Source organism: Hypomesus transpacificus, unplaced genomic scaffold, assembly GCF_021917145.1.
Source record: "Hypomesus transpacificus isolate Combined female unplaced genomic scaffold, fHypTra1 scaffold_27, whole genome shotgun sequence".
NCBI lineage: Eukaryota > Metazoa > Chordata > Actinopteri > Osmeriformes > Osmeridae > Hypomesus > Hypomesus transpacificus.
Window position 1 is genome coordinate 961193 of NW_025813796.1, and position 15712 is coordinate 976904.

General features: G+C 42.2%; 2 protein-coding genes across 3 annotated transcripts; both read left to right on the top strand.

Annotated features, from left to right (window-relative positions):
* The first annotated feature begins 1156 nt into the window (after positions 1 to 1156).
* On the top strand, positions 1157 to 6613 carry LOC124463193. The gene is made up of 3 exons (XM_047014977.1): positions 1157 to 1415; positions 2035 to 2173; positions 3473 to 6613. The coding sequence occupies exons 2-3, from the start codon at positions 2046 to 2048 to the stop codon at positions 6252 to 6254; spliced, it is 2910 nt and encodes a 969-aa protein (XP_046870933.1). The 5' UTR covers positions 1157 to 1415; positions 2035 to 2045; the 3' UTR covers positions 6255 to 6613.
* Positions 6614 to 10893: 4280 nt separating this feature from the next.
* Positions 10894 to 14298, top strand: LOC124463195. Of its 2 annotated transcripts, none has more exons than XM_047014984.1 (3): positions 10894 to 11000; positions 11575 to 11717; positions 12115 to 14297. In XM_047014984.1, the coding sequence occupies exons 2-3, from the start codon at positions 11587 to 11589 to the stop codon at positions 14144 to 14146; spliced, it is 2163 nt and encodes a 720-aa protein (XP_046870940.1). In that variant the 5' UTR covers positions 10894 to 11000; positions 11575 to 11586; the 3' UTR covers positions 14147 to 14297. The 2 variants fall into 2 exon arrangements, with proteins under 2 accessions (XP_046870940.1, XP_046870941.1); XM_047014985.1 differs by having other exon boundaries at positions 10899 to 11000; positions 11578 to 11717; positions 12115 to 14298.
* Positions 14299 to 15712: the final 1414 nt, after the last annotated feature.

The window sequence follows — 15712 nt, forward strand, 5'->3', positions numbered from 1 at the left end:
TATTGAGTAGACTGTGAATGACATTGCTCTTTCCCCATCCAAATTGAAAGGCCACGTCACTCAAGTTGTCAACCGTTCTAATAAAACCCATAAAATAAAGCAATAAAGAAAAAAACAGTTTGGTTGATTTAGTATTTGATAAGTAATTATACATTTTAAATCTTACTTTTTAACCCCAAACAGATACATAGAATAAGCATACAAATAGTAAGTGTATAGTAAACAGACAAATGGTTAAAAAAAGCACAGTTTAATGACAACTGAAGACACAGATAGTTCTCTCTTCGATGTTATAGTACAGAGTAGTTGACTGTATATGTTATATTACATGCCATTTATACTGAAGACCACTATTCTGTATGCAATATGCAAAAAGGTTAAACTGGGTTAGAATGTTCTCTATGTATGTGCATTGACATGTGATACCTTAGAACACCCCTGTTCATTATGGAACATCATGTGCAGGCCTATTTATACCCATGTGTACAGCATAAATGATGCTATTTATACGCATGTGCAAAGTATGTTGGTTGGTATCGTATATGCATGTATGCTATTAACAGCGTTTTCTAACTTGAGACAGTGATAGTTAGCTGAGGAACTAAGCTTAGGTGACGTGTTCTCTATAACTAGAGAAGAGCATTGGCTGTCATGTCCAAACCAGGGTGGAGGTCTTGATACACATTTGATATGGCTTGGCTCAAGCTGGCGATGTAGTCCCCACTCTTCTTATAAATGTCAAATGTCATGTAATGTCATAAATACTTGAGGTCCTAACACAACGAAAAGCACGCAACATCTACAATGAACTCCTGCAGCTATGCTAAGGCGGTCAACGATCAAGATATAGTAAAATATGCGTGATACAGTTGGAATTTAGTTGTATTTGTTATTCGTTGTATTATTTTGTTTGTCTTCGCACATGTAAAGCGTCTTTGAGTATTTAGAAGAGCGCTATATAAAAATATATTATTACTATTATTATTAAAGATACCTAGCGGTGTGCAACTGCAAATTATGTTTCTCAACCCTGTTTATTTCTAAAGACTGTTTCCCTTTCCCTCATATACTGTGCAAGCAGAGGTATTGTGGCTGTGTGGGTGTGCCATTTGTGGGAATCTGCCATGCCCCAAAACAGCTGCAGTCTGCATGACAAGCCTCAGTGTCACACAGAATGAAGCGACCTTTGTTAAATAAAAGATAAGTTTCCGAAATGTTTTACATTTCTTAAGCAGTAAAAAAAAAAATGCAGGAAGGAAAGGGGGCATGGCATCTCCCTGGGTGATATAAATAGAAGATCCAAGCATGCTGGTCACACGGGGCCAGGTTAATTACAGTTGACACTTAGCGATAAATAGGAGCTGTGCCCTGAGCCTGTGAACAGGTTGTTCAAGTTCGGCAGAACACAACCACTGGTAAGCAATTCTTTCCTCAGTTTCTCATTACTCCATAGAAAAATGAATTGTTTTTAATGAATGAATGATCTGTGACTAATTATATAGAGGCTTGATTTGTTGTGCAAGGCATGAATGGAAGCCTTTTGACGAGGACCATATACTTAACACCTTTTTTGTGTTGTGAATAGGACCATATACTTAAATAGATCTGAAAATGTTGCAGAATACTTTTCTTATTTGGAATGGTTATTTATAATAATTTATAAGTGAATTAACTGTCTTGGATATCATGGCTATTCCTGAGGTTCACATTGGTGACATCATTCAAAAGCCCAGGACGTCTTCTCAATTGGATAAAATAAATAAATACAAAGGGCAATATGGCTGCAAAGTTGCACAAACCAATTATCATTAGAATGGACCTAGGAAATAACACTATAGAAATCTACAGATGGAAATTTACTTTTTTGCACAGTTTAAAACTTTAAAACGCACTTTGTTTTCTACTTTCCTACTTTCTTACTTATTCCCAGTTTTGCAGCATAGCCCTAACAGACATAACTAAATATAAACGTTATTCAACATGACTTGTGGATCGTTGTCATTAAAGCATCACATCCTTTCTGTTGGTCGACAGAAAAAGCCATCATGAGCACGGGGGAGGTGACCGGGTGCGATGCATCTATCATGAAAAATGTGTGGGAGATCAGACTCAGAGAGCAGACTATGAAAATACAGTTGGAGCAGGAAAGATTGGAGAAGAGCGCTCTGGAGACGTAAGTACACCATCTCTGGAACACAAGTCCAAACCTGTCATCAGTAGAGCATACAGTACAACTGCCAGCTAGACATGGGCAGTGCATGCACGTGGATCAAGTGTCACACCCTAAACTGGGACAGCCTCGGCTCATTTGGAACAGCTGAAGATAAGATAAAGGAAGTATGGTTGCCTTGATTGTTAAATATAATAGTAATATTGTTACATTGAAATCATTTTGTCATTATCCCCACACACACATGCATACACACAGGCACACAAACTGACATACATATTCCGTCCCGTGAAGTGGCATGCCACCAACATTCCTTTGACCTATAATAAAGTGAGCCCTGATATTGAAAGCTAACTTCCGTAATCTCCCCTATGGATGGTCATGGACTGTGGTGACACTGACCCCCTTCAGACTGCATCGGCATGATCCACTTATGTAATATTGCATCACCATGTCAAGTATGTTTGGCCTTGAAGTATATTTAGCGTTTGACTAGCCATACAGCTTATAAGAGCCATAGAGCTAGTCAGAGTCATACAGCTTATAAGAAAACACAATATTTTAAAGTTTGTTATAGATATGAAAATATATATTTACATTTATTAATTCAGCAGACACGTTTATCCAAAGCGACTTCCAAGACAGATGTTTACAAAGTGCATAGGTCACTGATAATAACAACAACAAGATAGCCCTAAAAACATTGCGGGTAGCCAAAACATGAAGCACATATTGTGAACAATATATACGTACAATACATATTATATTATATATATTTAATAAATATATATATTTTCATCATGCCTCTATGGAGATTATTTATTGCTAGTCATATAGTCAAGTCTCAGACTGTTTTGACATGTTATACTTTATTTAACCCCAAGGGTTTACACTTCGTGCTCTGATTTGACAATTTCCACTCACTGTCTTTTAAGAAATCACAAACTCATCCCCCTTGTTTGTCCCCCAAGCAGTCTGCAGGGACACTGATGGGCACAGCATGGATGCAGGATTCATCCTAGACTGTACTTTTCTTTTGCTCTGCTTACCTTTTGGGGGGGGATTGAAATGATCAGTCGGCAACAGTTTTCTTTCCAATGTGTGCCAAGTGTGAGCACTGTAAAGTCGCTTTGTGTTTCTCCCGTACCTCTGAGACTTCCTGCTCAGGGTTAAATTACTTTGTGAAATGCCTTGAGATCAATTTGGTGTCGTTACGAGCGGTTACGAGGTCATCAAAATAAGTCTTGACATTGGTTCTATTGCAACGTGGATTGACATAATTGTGCCTTTGGTGTTTTGCAGAATCAATAAAGATTGGCAGAAACGTATGACATCGAATCAGAAGTATCCCAAAAGGTTGGCGAGGAAACCGAAGCCGGTAGAAACCTCGGAGCCTGTTCAGCCTTACATGAACAGACGCATGGGTGCAGACACCGGCAGAGGCACCGGATACCTTGGTTCTCAGAACCAGAGAGCCAGCCCTGTCACACTCAGCAAAAGCCTGTTAAAAAATGTCAAAATTCAAAGGCTAATCTCTCTGGCCAGCAGTCAACCAAGTGGAATGATTTGGTCCAAGTCATGGAAATTCTCCAACTCGCTGCCCAAACTAGAAGAAGGCAGTACACCACCCCCAGACTGGGGTAAATCTTGGCAATTTATGACCCTCCAGCCCCATATTGATGGCAAACCATGGACTGAGGAAAACGGCCCCGCATCTCACCATGAAAATTGCAGTATATGGCAAAAGCCAATGAGGATGTTGGATTCGCAAGACTGTGAGCAAATCCTGCATTCACCAGAATGGGGACAGTCCTGGAAATATAGAAAGCCCGAAAGCGATCTGAAGTCAGGAACTAAGGATAAGGCTAACAAGGAAGCTGGGTTGCATAGTTCGAAAAGCAGGATATTAGAAATGCTTGTTGAATCACAACACCACAATGAAGCATTGTCTTCATCAGAGTGGAGTGAATCTTGGAAGTCAACAAAACCTCCAAAAGCTGGGGAGGCCCACACTAATGGACCCACGAATGGCCCTTTCAATGAGCCTAAGAATGATCTGAAGAAAGATGGGAAATCAGGATCCCAGAGTATAGAGTGTTGGAAGTTTATAAACCGCCAGCTTCATGTCACTGATAACTCCAAACAAACATCACACAACCCAGAGTGGGCTGACTCATGGAGAGCTGCGAAGATGGTGTCAAACAGTAACAAAAAGGCAAAGTCTCCCGAATATTTAGAAAATGGCGAGAGACAGGATTCCAACCACGACCACCAGGTCATTATATCTGTTTCACGCGAGCTCAAGTACAGAGACCTCTTGGGTGCTCAGTTATGTGATGAAAACAAGCCTTTGTCTGAATGGGAAAAGTCCTGGAAGACAACAAAGAATCTCTCAAAACCAAGTGCAGAGGCAACCTTGAAGGCAGAGGAACCGAAGGAAAAGTCCATGGCTCAAAATCAAAAGGTTGGGATGTCCAAGGAAAATGATACAAATCTGGCAGGGGTGCAGCAGGGCATGCGTAAACCGACGATTATGTCAAAAATTGCCAAATACAGAAATCTCATGAGTCGCCTTTTGATAGATGACATGCCCTATGAGTGGAATGAGGCCTGGAAATTCACGAAACCTCAGTCGTCCAAGGAGACAGTGCAGTGGTCAACTACTGGAATGGCAGATGACTCCATGGTCCGGAAACAACACATGACGAAAAGATCATTGACCGATTGGTCAGAATCCTGGCAATGTGCTAGACCTCACTCCCGCCATGCAATGCCCTCTGTGACTGAATGGAAAGAGTCGTGGTTTTCGAGATATAAACCACACGCAAGGCGAGAACACTGGATCAAGGAAGCTGGGCTTAAGGACTTTGACAAGCAACATCCCAAATATGAGGTTTTCAACCTGCCCAAGAGGGCTTCAGCTGAAAAGATGCTTTATCACATGCAGGATGGCGAAAAGGGAATGGGAAGTGCAGAATGGAAGGAGTCGTGGAAATCTCTGAAGCATCAAATCCATCTGGAGGGGATGAGAACCATGACCGAGTGGACCGACTCTTGGAGATGTGCTGTCTTCCACACTGATATGTCAGGGCAGGAACAGCCAAGACAGAACTGGCCAGATGAATCGATGGAAATCCAACCAAGGAAAGAAAAGCTCCAAGTGCCAAGAGCCATGACCCACATGAGCCGATCTTTTGATTCTCAGGTCTTCAAAGAGAGGTATCCTCAAACCCAATGGAATGAGTCTTGGAAGGCAGCAACACTTCAACATCACCACCATAAAACCAACTACGTCATGGAAACAGACAAATCCTCATTATTCCACCTAAACAACACCAATCCATCTACACCAGACTGGAAAAACTCATGGAAATTTGTGTGTATGCATTTCAATCAGAAAAAAGAATCTTGGGATAAGGAACGTGCCATGTTCCATTCAGAAACGAAATCACAGACACTTACGGATTATGATCAGGATGTCCAGCCTCAAATGAGCAGTCACGCATCCAAGTGGGGAAAGCCATGGAAAATGGCCAATCCCATGCCAAATGTGGAGAAAGGATCTTGGATACACAGCCATGCAAACCAGTCTCAATATGTGGTCCTGTGGTCAAGAAGCAACAGCATGAAGTCGCTTTACACAAGTCTTAAAGAAACAGCCACTTTAAGACTGTGGGAAAAATCATGGAGATTCTTGAAGATTGAGGGTAAAGGAGATTCAAAGGCTGGTAAAGGAAAGTCGAATGGCTCTAATGGATTTGTGATTGGTACTCAGAAAAGGAAAACAAGGAAGCACATATATAGTCAAATAGATAAGGAAAAGCCTGCTGAACGGAAGTGGACTGACTGTCATAAGATAACAAAAACTCAGCCACGCCCAAAGAGAGGTTCTTTTATGAACATGCCCAAGGCAGTGACAAAGGAAGTTTCCGACTTTACGCAGCAGTGGGCCGAATCTTGGCGGTTCTCAGACCAACCAGTGAAACAGAAGACGGAGGTAACTGCGACTCTCTCTACCTGGGGAGAATCCTGGAAGTTCCTGATTGCACCTTATCCACAACAGAATGGACCCAAGTCCAAGTAAGACAGGGGACATGAATGCAGGGTTGACAAGGAGTTGATGAACACTTTTTATGATTCGCTAACATATCAGTAGCAAGAATAATTGTCGCCATCATCTACCACACACGCACATGGCACACACATATACACACACCGAATGACATGCTATAGTAAATGAAGGTTGATGGAAGGAAGATGTTTGCAGGTTGAGTACAGATGGTTTGAAAAGGTCTGAGTGATTTTTCAGTGGGAATGCCATGTAGGTATTTAGCAAAGCTAAATGTTATTTTAATCATACTTCTAGCTGAATGCAATTTTGTTTAGAAAATGTTTACAATCAAAAGGTTATTTTTGGAATGAATAAATAAAGTTATGTCATTTTACTTTTCGTCTTTGTCTCATTCTTAAATGATAATGGTCATGATCAATATTATACCAGAAAATTACACAAGCACACATTAAATTTAACGTTGTGATGTAATCAATAAATACAAATATTCACACTTGATTTTCACTTTTACTTAAATGCCAAGGAGCCTGAGTACATTCAACATATTATGTTTAACAACAATTTATGAATGTATATATATAACAATATATTGGTACAAAATGTAATATAAACGACCAGGTGGTTTAGGCCTATGTCAGTGCTCATACATTTGTCATCATAGCTGCCCAATCTCTTTTTTCCACAAACAACATGATGTGAGACCAAAAGGATATTGTGCTATTCATAGTACAATGTCATTGAATCATTTTTTTTACATGATGATTACTGCATAATAGTAGCTGCTCCCTTACACCAGCATCTATTTTATGGATTGTGGAATACAATTTTTAGTATCAATAGATAAGTTGGTAGGATGTTAGCAGAGCAAAGACACTACATGTTTTGTGTAGAGAGGGTGCTTCACCACAGCCGTTTGATGGAGGGCCCTACAGAGGAGCTCAAGGGAGGGGCCTGTGATGGAGCTGCACCAGGAGACCCATGGCAAAGCTGAAGGGCAGGCCTTCTGAGCAGCAGTGACACACGTGATATTCTATTAAGAATGGAATAAAAGGGTCGGGTTGTCGTGAGCATTTTTCACTTTCACAATTAGTTGCTAGGGACGATGTTTGGGGTCAGCGTAACTTTTGGGTGTACAGAACCACAATCGGCGAACAATATGTGTTTGTTTTACTTAGTCAGTAAAACATTGTTGCAAAAAAAACTAGGGCACTTAAAAAACAATCACCATGCATCCTTTGGATAGAAATAGAAGCTGTTGACTGTTGCCATAAGCTTCCCTTATCCTTATCTTATAACACTGCACACAACTCGGATGAAGGGAGAGTATTTAGGTCATGCATGATCAGATGAAAACCGACCGCACACAGTATGGAGGGAACACATGATATGAAAGGCTTGGCTTTCTAGTTGACACGCCAATGTGACAAGTTAGAAGTTTAAAGGTCAACACCAATTAATAACCTTATTAGATTTGGTCTCATAGGAAACTTGACTCCAAGCCAATGCTTCAGTTTAATGTAATTCAATGTTATTTGTGATTGTTTATCAGAAGAAAAGTATCTGTTAATTAACTGATAATTCCGGTAACATCTGTTATAAATGTTCTTGTTCATAAACACGTGTTTATGAGACTCAGTCTGATTGATAGGATGCACAGACATCTGTAGCTTATGTGCATTTTAAATGCATTTTTTTGCGGATTACTTGGTGTAGCCATTTCTAATACATTGCATAGTTGTTTCTTTTAGATGGGGCACTTGATTTCATTAATTTACTGTAAGGACATCTAAAACACAATATACATATAACATATTTACGTCTACATGTAAAGGTTATTTAAAATCTGTAACCAAAGAAATGTGGGTCAACTCGACAGGACATTTTGTACTAATCTAATTATATTTCTACATGGAACATACTACCTCTCCAGATATGTTCAGAATGACACTTGAAGAAGGGTAATGTACCTAACATGTATGGAGACTGCAGCTGTGCTTGCCAAATTACATCACAACGTCTTTTTCTGTTTTGGAAAATGGCCAAGTGTCAGGCAGCAGGGTCCTATGAAAAGCACACGTCCCCTGAGGATCATCGCATTCACACATTGGATTGCAATTCATTTTGATAATTGTTTTATTTAGGTGAGTCTGTCGTTGCTACTCTCACCCAGATAATATAGCCACACACAAGGAAAAAATCATCTAGGGGAATGGAGTCCACAGATCAATACTGCTACCTTGTGCTCATGCATGAACGCGCAGGTACACGAACACACACGCAGCCGTGTGCGCACACACGGCGTGAGCACATCGGTGCACACGCACACTCACGGAGGGCACATGTGGGAATATTGTTTAATGCACATGGAGGCACAGGAGCAAAAAGAACACATACCCAATTCATCAAGTAGATTCTAACACTTCAACACCGTATCTCAATCCCCTCCCTGGGGAAGTCAGAGGAGAGATTGTCTGGAGACAAAATTAAACCTATTAACCGAATCAATTTACAGTTCGTTGACACAATTTTCGGGCTGAGCATGTAGCCGTATACTGTCTTGCTCTGATAATGCTTTGTAAAGTGAATTAGAGAGCTCTTTTTTTTCTGCCTGCCGAACAGTCGTGTCGCTGGGGTTCCAGCAGGAAGGGCAAGGGAGGGCAGTTGGCAGGTCACTGGTGTTTATGGATGGAGTCCACGTGCTGACAAAGGGCAAAGACTATAATGTTGGCAACTCTAATCACTGCTCTTGAGAGCATCTTGATTTCTGTGGTCACAAGTGTTGAATTGGCAACTTTGCTTTGTTTTCGACCACGCCATTGATATGTGGACAATATGGTTGAGGATGGGGGGGGGGTCTGTGGGGAGGTGCGGCAGTTAAACCTGGAATTAGCTTTCTGAAAAATCCTGCCATTGTATGTCATACAGGTGGCAATGTCTGCGCTTTTGCTCGTTAAATATCAAAACTAACATTTGCATAATCCCTGTCACACTCCATAGCGTGTTTAATTACACCAGCAGTGAAGCAATTTCCTTTCCCTGAGGATCATCCTACAACCTCTCATGTTGAGAGGTATCCCATCTCAGCTTGGAGAACCCACAATCCTAGTTAATCGCTCGGACCTCAGCATTTGAGTGTTAATATTAATAGCGTTTCCCAATGCTAACTGTAGTTTTTCTTATTGGGTGGTCAAAAAACGGAATATACCGTTTCTTAGCAACATACAACTTTAAATAAAAACAATGACAGATAGTCACTACAGTTCATCACCACATTGCATGAATGACCAGTCTGCTTGGTGGTGTTTACATGGTTTTGATCAATTTGGCTCCCAATTAAAGTGAGATTCATTTGTTTCTACCTCGCATTAACACTTTATGATTGAGAGCTGACCCCTATTACTGTTACATGTGCCAGAAGAAAGCCACAAACGTGCACAAACTCCAATACTATTCCGGCTGTGAGACAGTATCTATCAGCACACACATGAAATTAGACAATGAATGGTTGCTGTTACACAACAAATCATTTTATCATAAAAATAAAAGCGTTATGTCCTCTCTGTGTGGATCATGTTTATGACACCAGTGTACAGTGTACGTGTTTGACATGTGTGTGGTTTGTGAGGCTGCAAATATGACACTGGGAACAGTAATGACTTTGGCTATGGCACCTGTTGGATGAAATGTGGAGAGCAAGAACAGAATGCTGTCACTTCTGAGGTATCCCACCAGAATAGATATCAGGACAGAGCTATGGCACGGATTCGTGCAGTGCAAACAAAACCATAAAGGCTGAACTTTGGGTCAATACAGCCTCATGTAGAAGCACCCAACTCCCTTAAACAACGACAATAATTCAATAATCCAACAAATGCTCCTTAATTGCTCATTACGGTAGATGTGCAGAGGGACTGACATCACCTGGTGGCATCTCTCACATGGCTGTCACTCTCGGCACCCCATGTGTTTCCACCATGCTGCTGCAACCCCCCCCCCCCCCCCTCCGTCCACACGCACACCAACAAACACACGACCCCACCCACACAGACACTGCTGTGTGTGGCCTAGCGGGGAGCTAGTGATGGCCGGGCCACGGGACTCCCTCTCCAGAGAAGGGCTGCCGACCCCCACAGAGTCCCATAGGGACTCTACTGTTGAATAATGCCCACTAAGGCCCACTGCAGTACACAGGCTGTATTGTTATGTAAGTGTCTCTGCGAAGGACACTGTCAGAGAAACATGGCCAACACACTGACAGAGAAACATAGTTTTACAAAGTTTTATTTAGTTGCAAAATGGAGAGGGCGAAGCAACAACAGCTGGGTCTACACATGTAGACTACTTCTCATGTGTTGCTTTTTAGTCGCGAATCATCAACGGTTTGCAATTTTCCCAGTGCAGGCATTCAGCTGTCGAAAATAACTGCTGAAATACCAGATCGTTCGTTAAGTACTTCTTTAAATGCTCAACACTGTCATTTGATATGGCCTGAGAATTGTCCACATCACGTGTCATGTGACGAGAACAGAAATAATGGCATTCCAAAAGATTGTGCCTATAACTGGACCATAGCCAATGGTGAAGCATGGACATAGTATCCACATTGATAAAAATAGAATTTTGGAGAGCCACGGTCATGGAGCCTAGTTACCTCCCTCTCATGTGGTTATATATGAGTTCCTCCCTTCTCCTGTAAAGCCATCGTGGGACATCCACAGAGAAGACAAGGTTCGATATAATAAGGATAATAGACCATAGGTAAGTCTATCTTGAACGGTCATACTAGATATATTGACACAATGCAGTGTTTAGTGAGCATTTATTTTGGCGTTGACTCGGAACTGAAAGGGATGCCATTCAAACATTGACAGCACAGTTTAAGTGAATGCAATGCTAGGCATATGGTTTTAATCACAAACCCACTTGTTATTCTCCTATCCTTTGCCACTTGGGTAAAATAATGAAATGGTTGTTTGGTTGCATGAGACACAAACAGTGTCAGTGTTGACAGTCTGGTGTGCAACAACCGCCAGCAAGCTAAGACTGTGTTAATTATAGCTTTGCATGTAACACACCAGTATTCTGAAACTTTGCTTGCCTACAGCTATATGACACTGTTCACAAGGGCAGGAACTTTCTTTCTTTGAATTTTCTTTGAATCTCAGTGCAACATGTCCCTTGAATGGAATGTATGTTGTACTTAAGACATGCACTAGCATGTGGATAGGAATTAGATGCAAAAGGCCAGATTTTCCATGGGACTTCTGGACACGAATATCATGATGTGGGGGTGGCAGTTTGGCTGATGTGTCCTTGTGTTGCTCCCTGTCAGCAGGTGGGCGATATGCAGGACAGGGCAGAGGTGACCGTGTATGACAACTTCCAGCTCAAAGACCAGTGGGAGAAGAGAGCACAGCTGTTAAGTGACAAAGAAAATCAGGAGAAGGAAAGGAAGGAAAAAAGTGCCATCAATGGGTAAGATGATGTTATTAGTGGAGGGATATCTGACTCGATCTACGATTTCCCCCCGTCTGCTGTAAGTGAAAGGCAATCAGATATTTCATTTGTGCTGCTTCTGTGAGACAGGTGAGTTGACACTGAGAATGGGAAAAAATGGGGGAGTTAAAGATAATTTAAATGGAGATTATGGATCCTTCTTTCCCTTTGAGACAGGGGTTTATGTGCTCCTGGAGGACAGACACCATGCAATCCCAATACACTGCTTCTGACGGCTGCTCCAACTGTAGTGTTTAGTTGTCACCCCTTTCCCCCCCGCTCAATCTCTTCCCTCTGAATGTCCATGTACTGAATAACATTGTTGCGGTTCTAACTTCTGATTCCTTCCCTGTTGTGGCCTTCTTGTAATCTACAGGCTTTTTAAAGAGTGGCAGTATCGCATGGCAGTCAGGACGGGCACGGTTCCGGTGTCGGAAAAGAAAGGAAAGGGAAGTGACATGTCTGACTTCAGGAAGTATGTGGTGAAAGCGTCTGGAGAAGAAGTGGATATGTCTCGTTTGGAAGCCAAATTTAAGGTGAAACCCCCTCCAAAGAAGCCTGTAGCCCCCCCTCCATCCCCACCACCGAAGAAGAAACCACCCTCACCACCGAAGAAGAAACCACCCCCACCACCAAAGAAGGAGATACCCCCAAAACCAGTGGAAAAGAAGCCTGTCGAGAAGCCAAAGCCTCCAGCAGGCTGGGGTGAGTCATGGAAGATGCTGAAATCTCCCATTCGCCAGCAGAGGAGTGTGGAATCGAAGCAAGAATCTGTGGCACCCCAACAAACAAATGACAAAACATACAAGTCCCAGGGTTACGACTTTGAAAAGCAGTGGGGATCCAATGCGGAATGGAAAGAGTCATGGAAGCAGTTGAAAAACCATTCGGATGAGGTTTCAATGGAAAACATGTCCTTCTTTGAGATTATATCCCAGGGGAAGTGGTGGAGGACATACGAGGAGATCGAAACCTTTGCTCTTCCTGTCTGGGCTGGCACGTGGAAGACGGTCAACTTTAAACTGGGTCAGACTCCTGAGGACTGGGATCAGAAATGGCCCCAATACAAACGTGAACCGAGCGATAAACTTCTGAAGGCTCAGTTTCTGGAAGACACTGTCAGCCTACCTGGATGGGAGGACTGTTGGAAGACCGCAAAGCCTGATGTGAAACAAGAAACGGAGAAGACAAAATTACAAATTCCCAATGTCTTCTTACCAGGTTGGAATGATTCTTGGAAGACCTGCGATATGGGTGTCAAACACAATGATCAGGCCCCACCAAGTATGAGGGATTGGCGAGACTCCTGGAACTACTGCCAAGAGCACAAGTGGTGCTCGGCATCCATGGATTCCCGCTATCGTCATTATGCCATGATGATGGCAAAACGCAAACTGACCAATGAGCTACGGGGCGGTCTGCTCGACGAGGAAATTCCCTCTGAGTGGATGGAATCTTGGAAATCCCCTCAATGTCAGTCTCAGACAGAAGAATCAGATGAATCTGAACCCGTTTCTGAGCAGGACATGTCAGATGTACCACTGCATCTCCAGTTCCACAAGATAAATACGTCTTTCCCATCCTGGACTGAGTCATGGAAGGTTTCATCCGCACCTACAGCAGGTGACGATGAAGAGCAGTCCTCCACAGATTGGAAGGACTCCTGGAAACTATCCAATCCTAATATGAGCTCCAATTCACAGAGCCATGGAGATGTCATATTTTTGTCTAAAAAGCATAAGACCCACAGATACATGGGTGTCGAGCACGCGGAAGACGCAATGGGCCAGGATGAGTGGTCAGAGTGCTGGAAAACGACCAAGCCCGAACCACAGCAAGAGCTCGAAGAAGAGAACGCGCCTGACAGAAACTACGACCTCTCTAAACATTCACCCGCAGTGATAGACATCCCTCTGTATGACTGGACAGAGTCATGGAGGCTGTCTACTCCCTTCAAGCCTTGTAACTCAAATTCACTGGCCAGGTGGAAAGAATCATGGAGGCTCTCTAATCTGAACCACGCCGAGCAGCTTGACCAAGGCGTTGAGTCTCGGTTTTACAGACAAAATGGCCCCAAACATCACCAGCACCTGTGCGAGGTGGATCTGCCTCAAGAAGAGTGGAACAACTCCTGGAAGTACCTCAAGTCAGACACTCTGGACCCGAACATGAGCAGGGAGGACAGTGAGGAGTGGGGCCAGAGCTGGAGGGTTCTCAACCCGCAACTCTACCTGAAGAAGGAGGCCTGGTGTGACCAGGCAACGCCTGAACCCTTCGCTGATCTACGTCTGCAGTTTACGTTCTTGTCGAGGGAAGACCGAATGGTGCTGAAGCCTGAGTTTAGTCCTTCAGAGTGGTCCGAGTCCTGGAGGTTCCTGAAGCAAGAAGCAGACACAAGATCTAAGTGAAATGAAGAATAATTGCAACAAAAAAACATACAGTGTAGACAACGTCATCATTGATAGTGTGTCTTTAGCTCTAAGTATTGCTTTGCAATAGCTGATTTGGTGCTCCTAGGAAATAATACAGTGTGATTTTGAAATCCCAATGCAATAAAAACATAATATAAAAAAATCTATCTGCCTCATTTCTTTTCAATAATCGCTAATTGCAATGTCATTTACATAATAGCAATATCCATGATCAATAGGTCACCATGCAGACCATCACCATTTGCATGCAGCTGTAATTACATATGGAACATTGGATTTTCCGTTGATGACTCATGCACAAATTACAGATAACGATCCCAGTAAATACACCTGCATCAACACGAGGTACAACTTGAACAACTAGCACATTTTAACAGCTGTGATTCTCACGCTTAAGTGAAAAAGTGTCAAGTTAAATCAACAGCAGACTGAACTAATTTGGCTTTCCATTAGAAAATCATGAATGCCAATCGTGAGCAATAAAGAGGGATGCTGATAAATATTCAAAATGTTCAAACATGTGCATCAGTTCCACTGTGGTGACAGGTTGCACCCTGTGGTTTCACAGGGCTAATCTTATGCAACTTCTGTATGCGAAAAACACATGTGGGAGCATTTACATTTAGCCATCTGTGACATGGGAACACAGCTTAGCAGCAACATCAATCCACCAGGTAAAAATAGATCAGGCTTTCAGAGCCATAGAATACCCCACGTCATACATGTCAGTAAGAACAGGCTTTCTCATTCGTACCTTCCAATGTTCAGAGCATGGGGAATTATTTGATGTTCCAATTTCCGAATATCGGGTAGTGAGTGGGATGAGAGCCCTTTGTCTACCTGATGAATTCACCCTTTGTTTTACTACGCCTTACCCAATGTATACACAGATAGTTTCAAGTCTGTCAGGATTACCTCCCCAAATCATAGACAATAATAAAAAAACAAAAATGATGTTTCATGTGGTGAGTTGTGGTCTGTTAATAGCCTTGAAATAAAGGAAATTTACCATTACGATTCTTTCTCTAACACTAACAAGGTTTTGCTTTCTTTTTATGTTTTTCCCAAACTACAGTTACCACATATAATTTAGAATCTTAAACCTGACAATGAGTAGGGTTGGGGTGTCATAAAAAGCCTAGCTGTTTGTTTCTGAAAGAACTACAGTCCTTGCTTTTGAGCTCAAGAAATATGAATTCCAACATGATAAATTGGGGAGACTTTACATGCTGGACTATTGTGGGTGGAAATAGGTTAAGTAACCTATGTTTCCTAAGAGTTTGAAGAGAAGGAGGCTCGAACAGATAAAGAATACAATATTCTCTGTGGCTGTCTGTTCTCATCTTCCTGCAGTGTTTCTCTCACACACTTTGGATTATAGTGGACGGATTTCAGTAAAATGAACTTTTTTTTTCAAAAGACAGCGGCCTTAGAAAGGAGTGCTGACAAGCTGCATCATGGTCCTTACCTTAAGTTGAACAGGACAGCCAAAGAAATGAATGTTTTGGACCACAGTTGTGCTACACAAAAGTGAAACAAACT

Coding starts and splice junctions, on each gene's coding strand:
- LOC124463193 (XM_047014977.1), top strand. CDS start 2,046: ATGAGCACGGGGGAGGTGACCGGGTGCGATGCATCTATCATGAAAAAT. Junction 2,174..3,472: donor GAGAAGAGCGCTCTGGAGAC/GTAAGTACACCA, acceptor GGTGTTTTGCAG/AATCAATAAAGATTGGCAGA.
- LOC124463195 (XM_047014984.1), top strand. CDS start 11,587: ATGCAGGACAGGGCAGAGGTGACCGTGTATGACAACTTCCAGCTCAAA. Junction 11,718..12,114: donor GAAAAAAGTGCCATCAATGG/GTAAGATGATGT, acceptor TGTAATCTACAG/GCTTTTTAAAGAGTGGCAGT.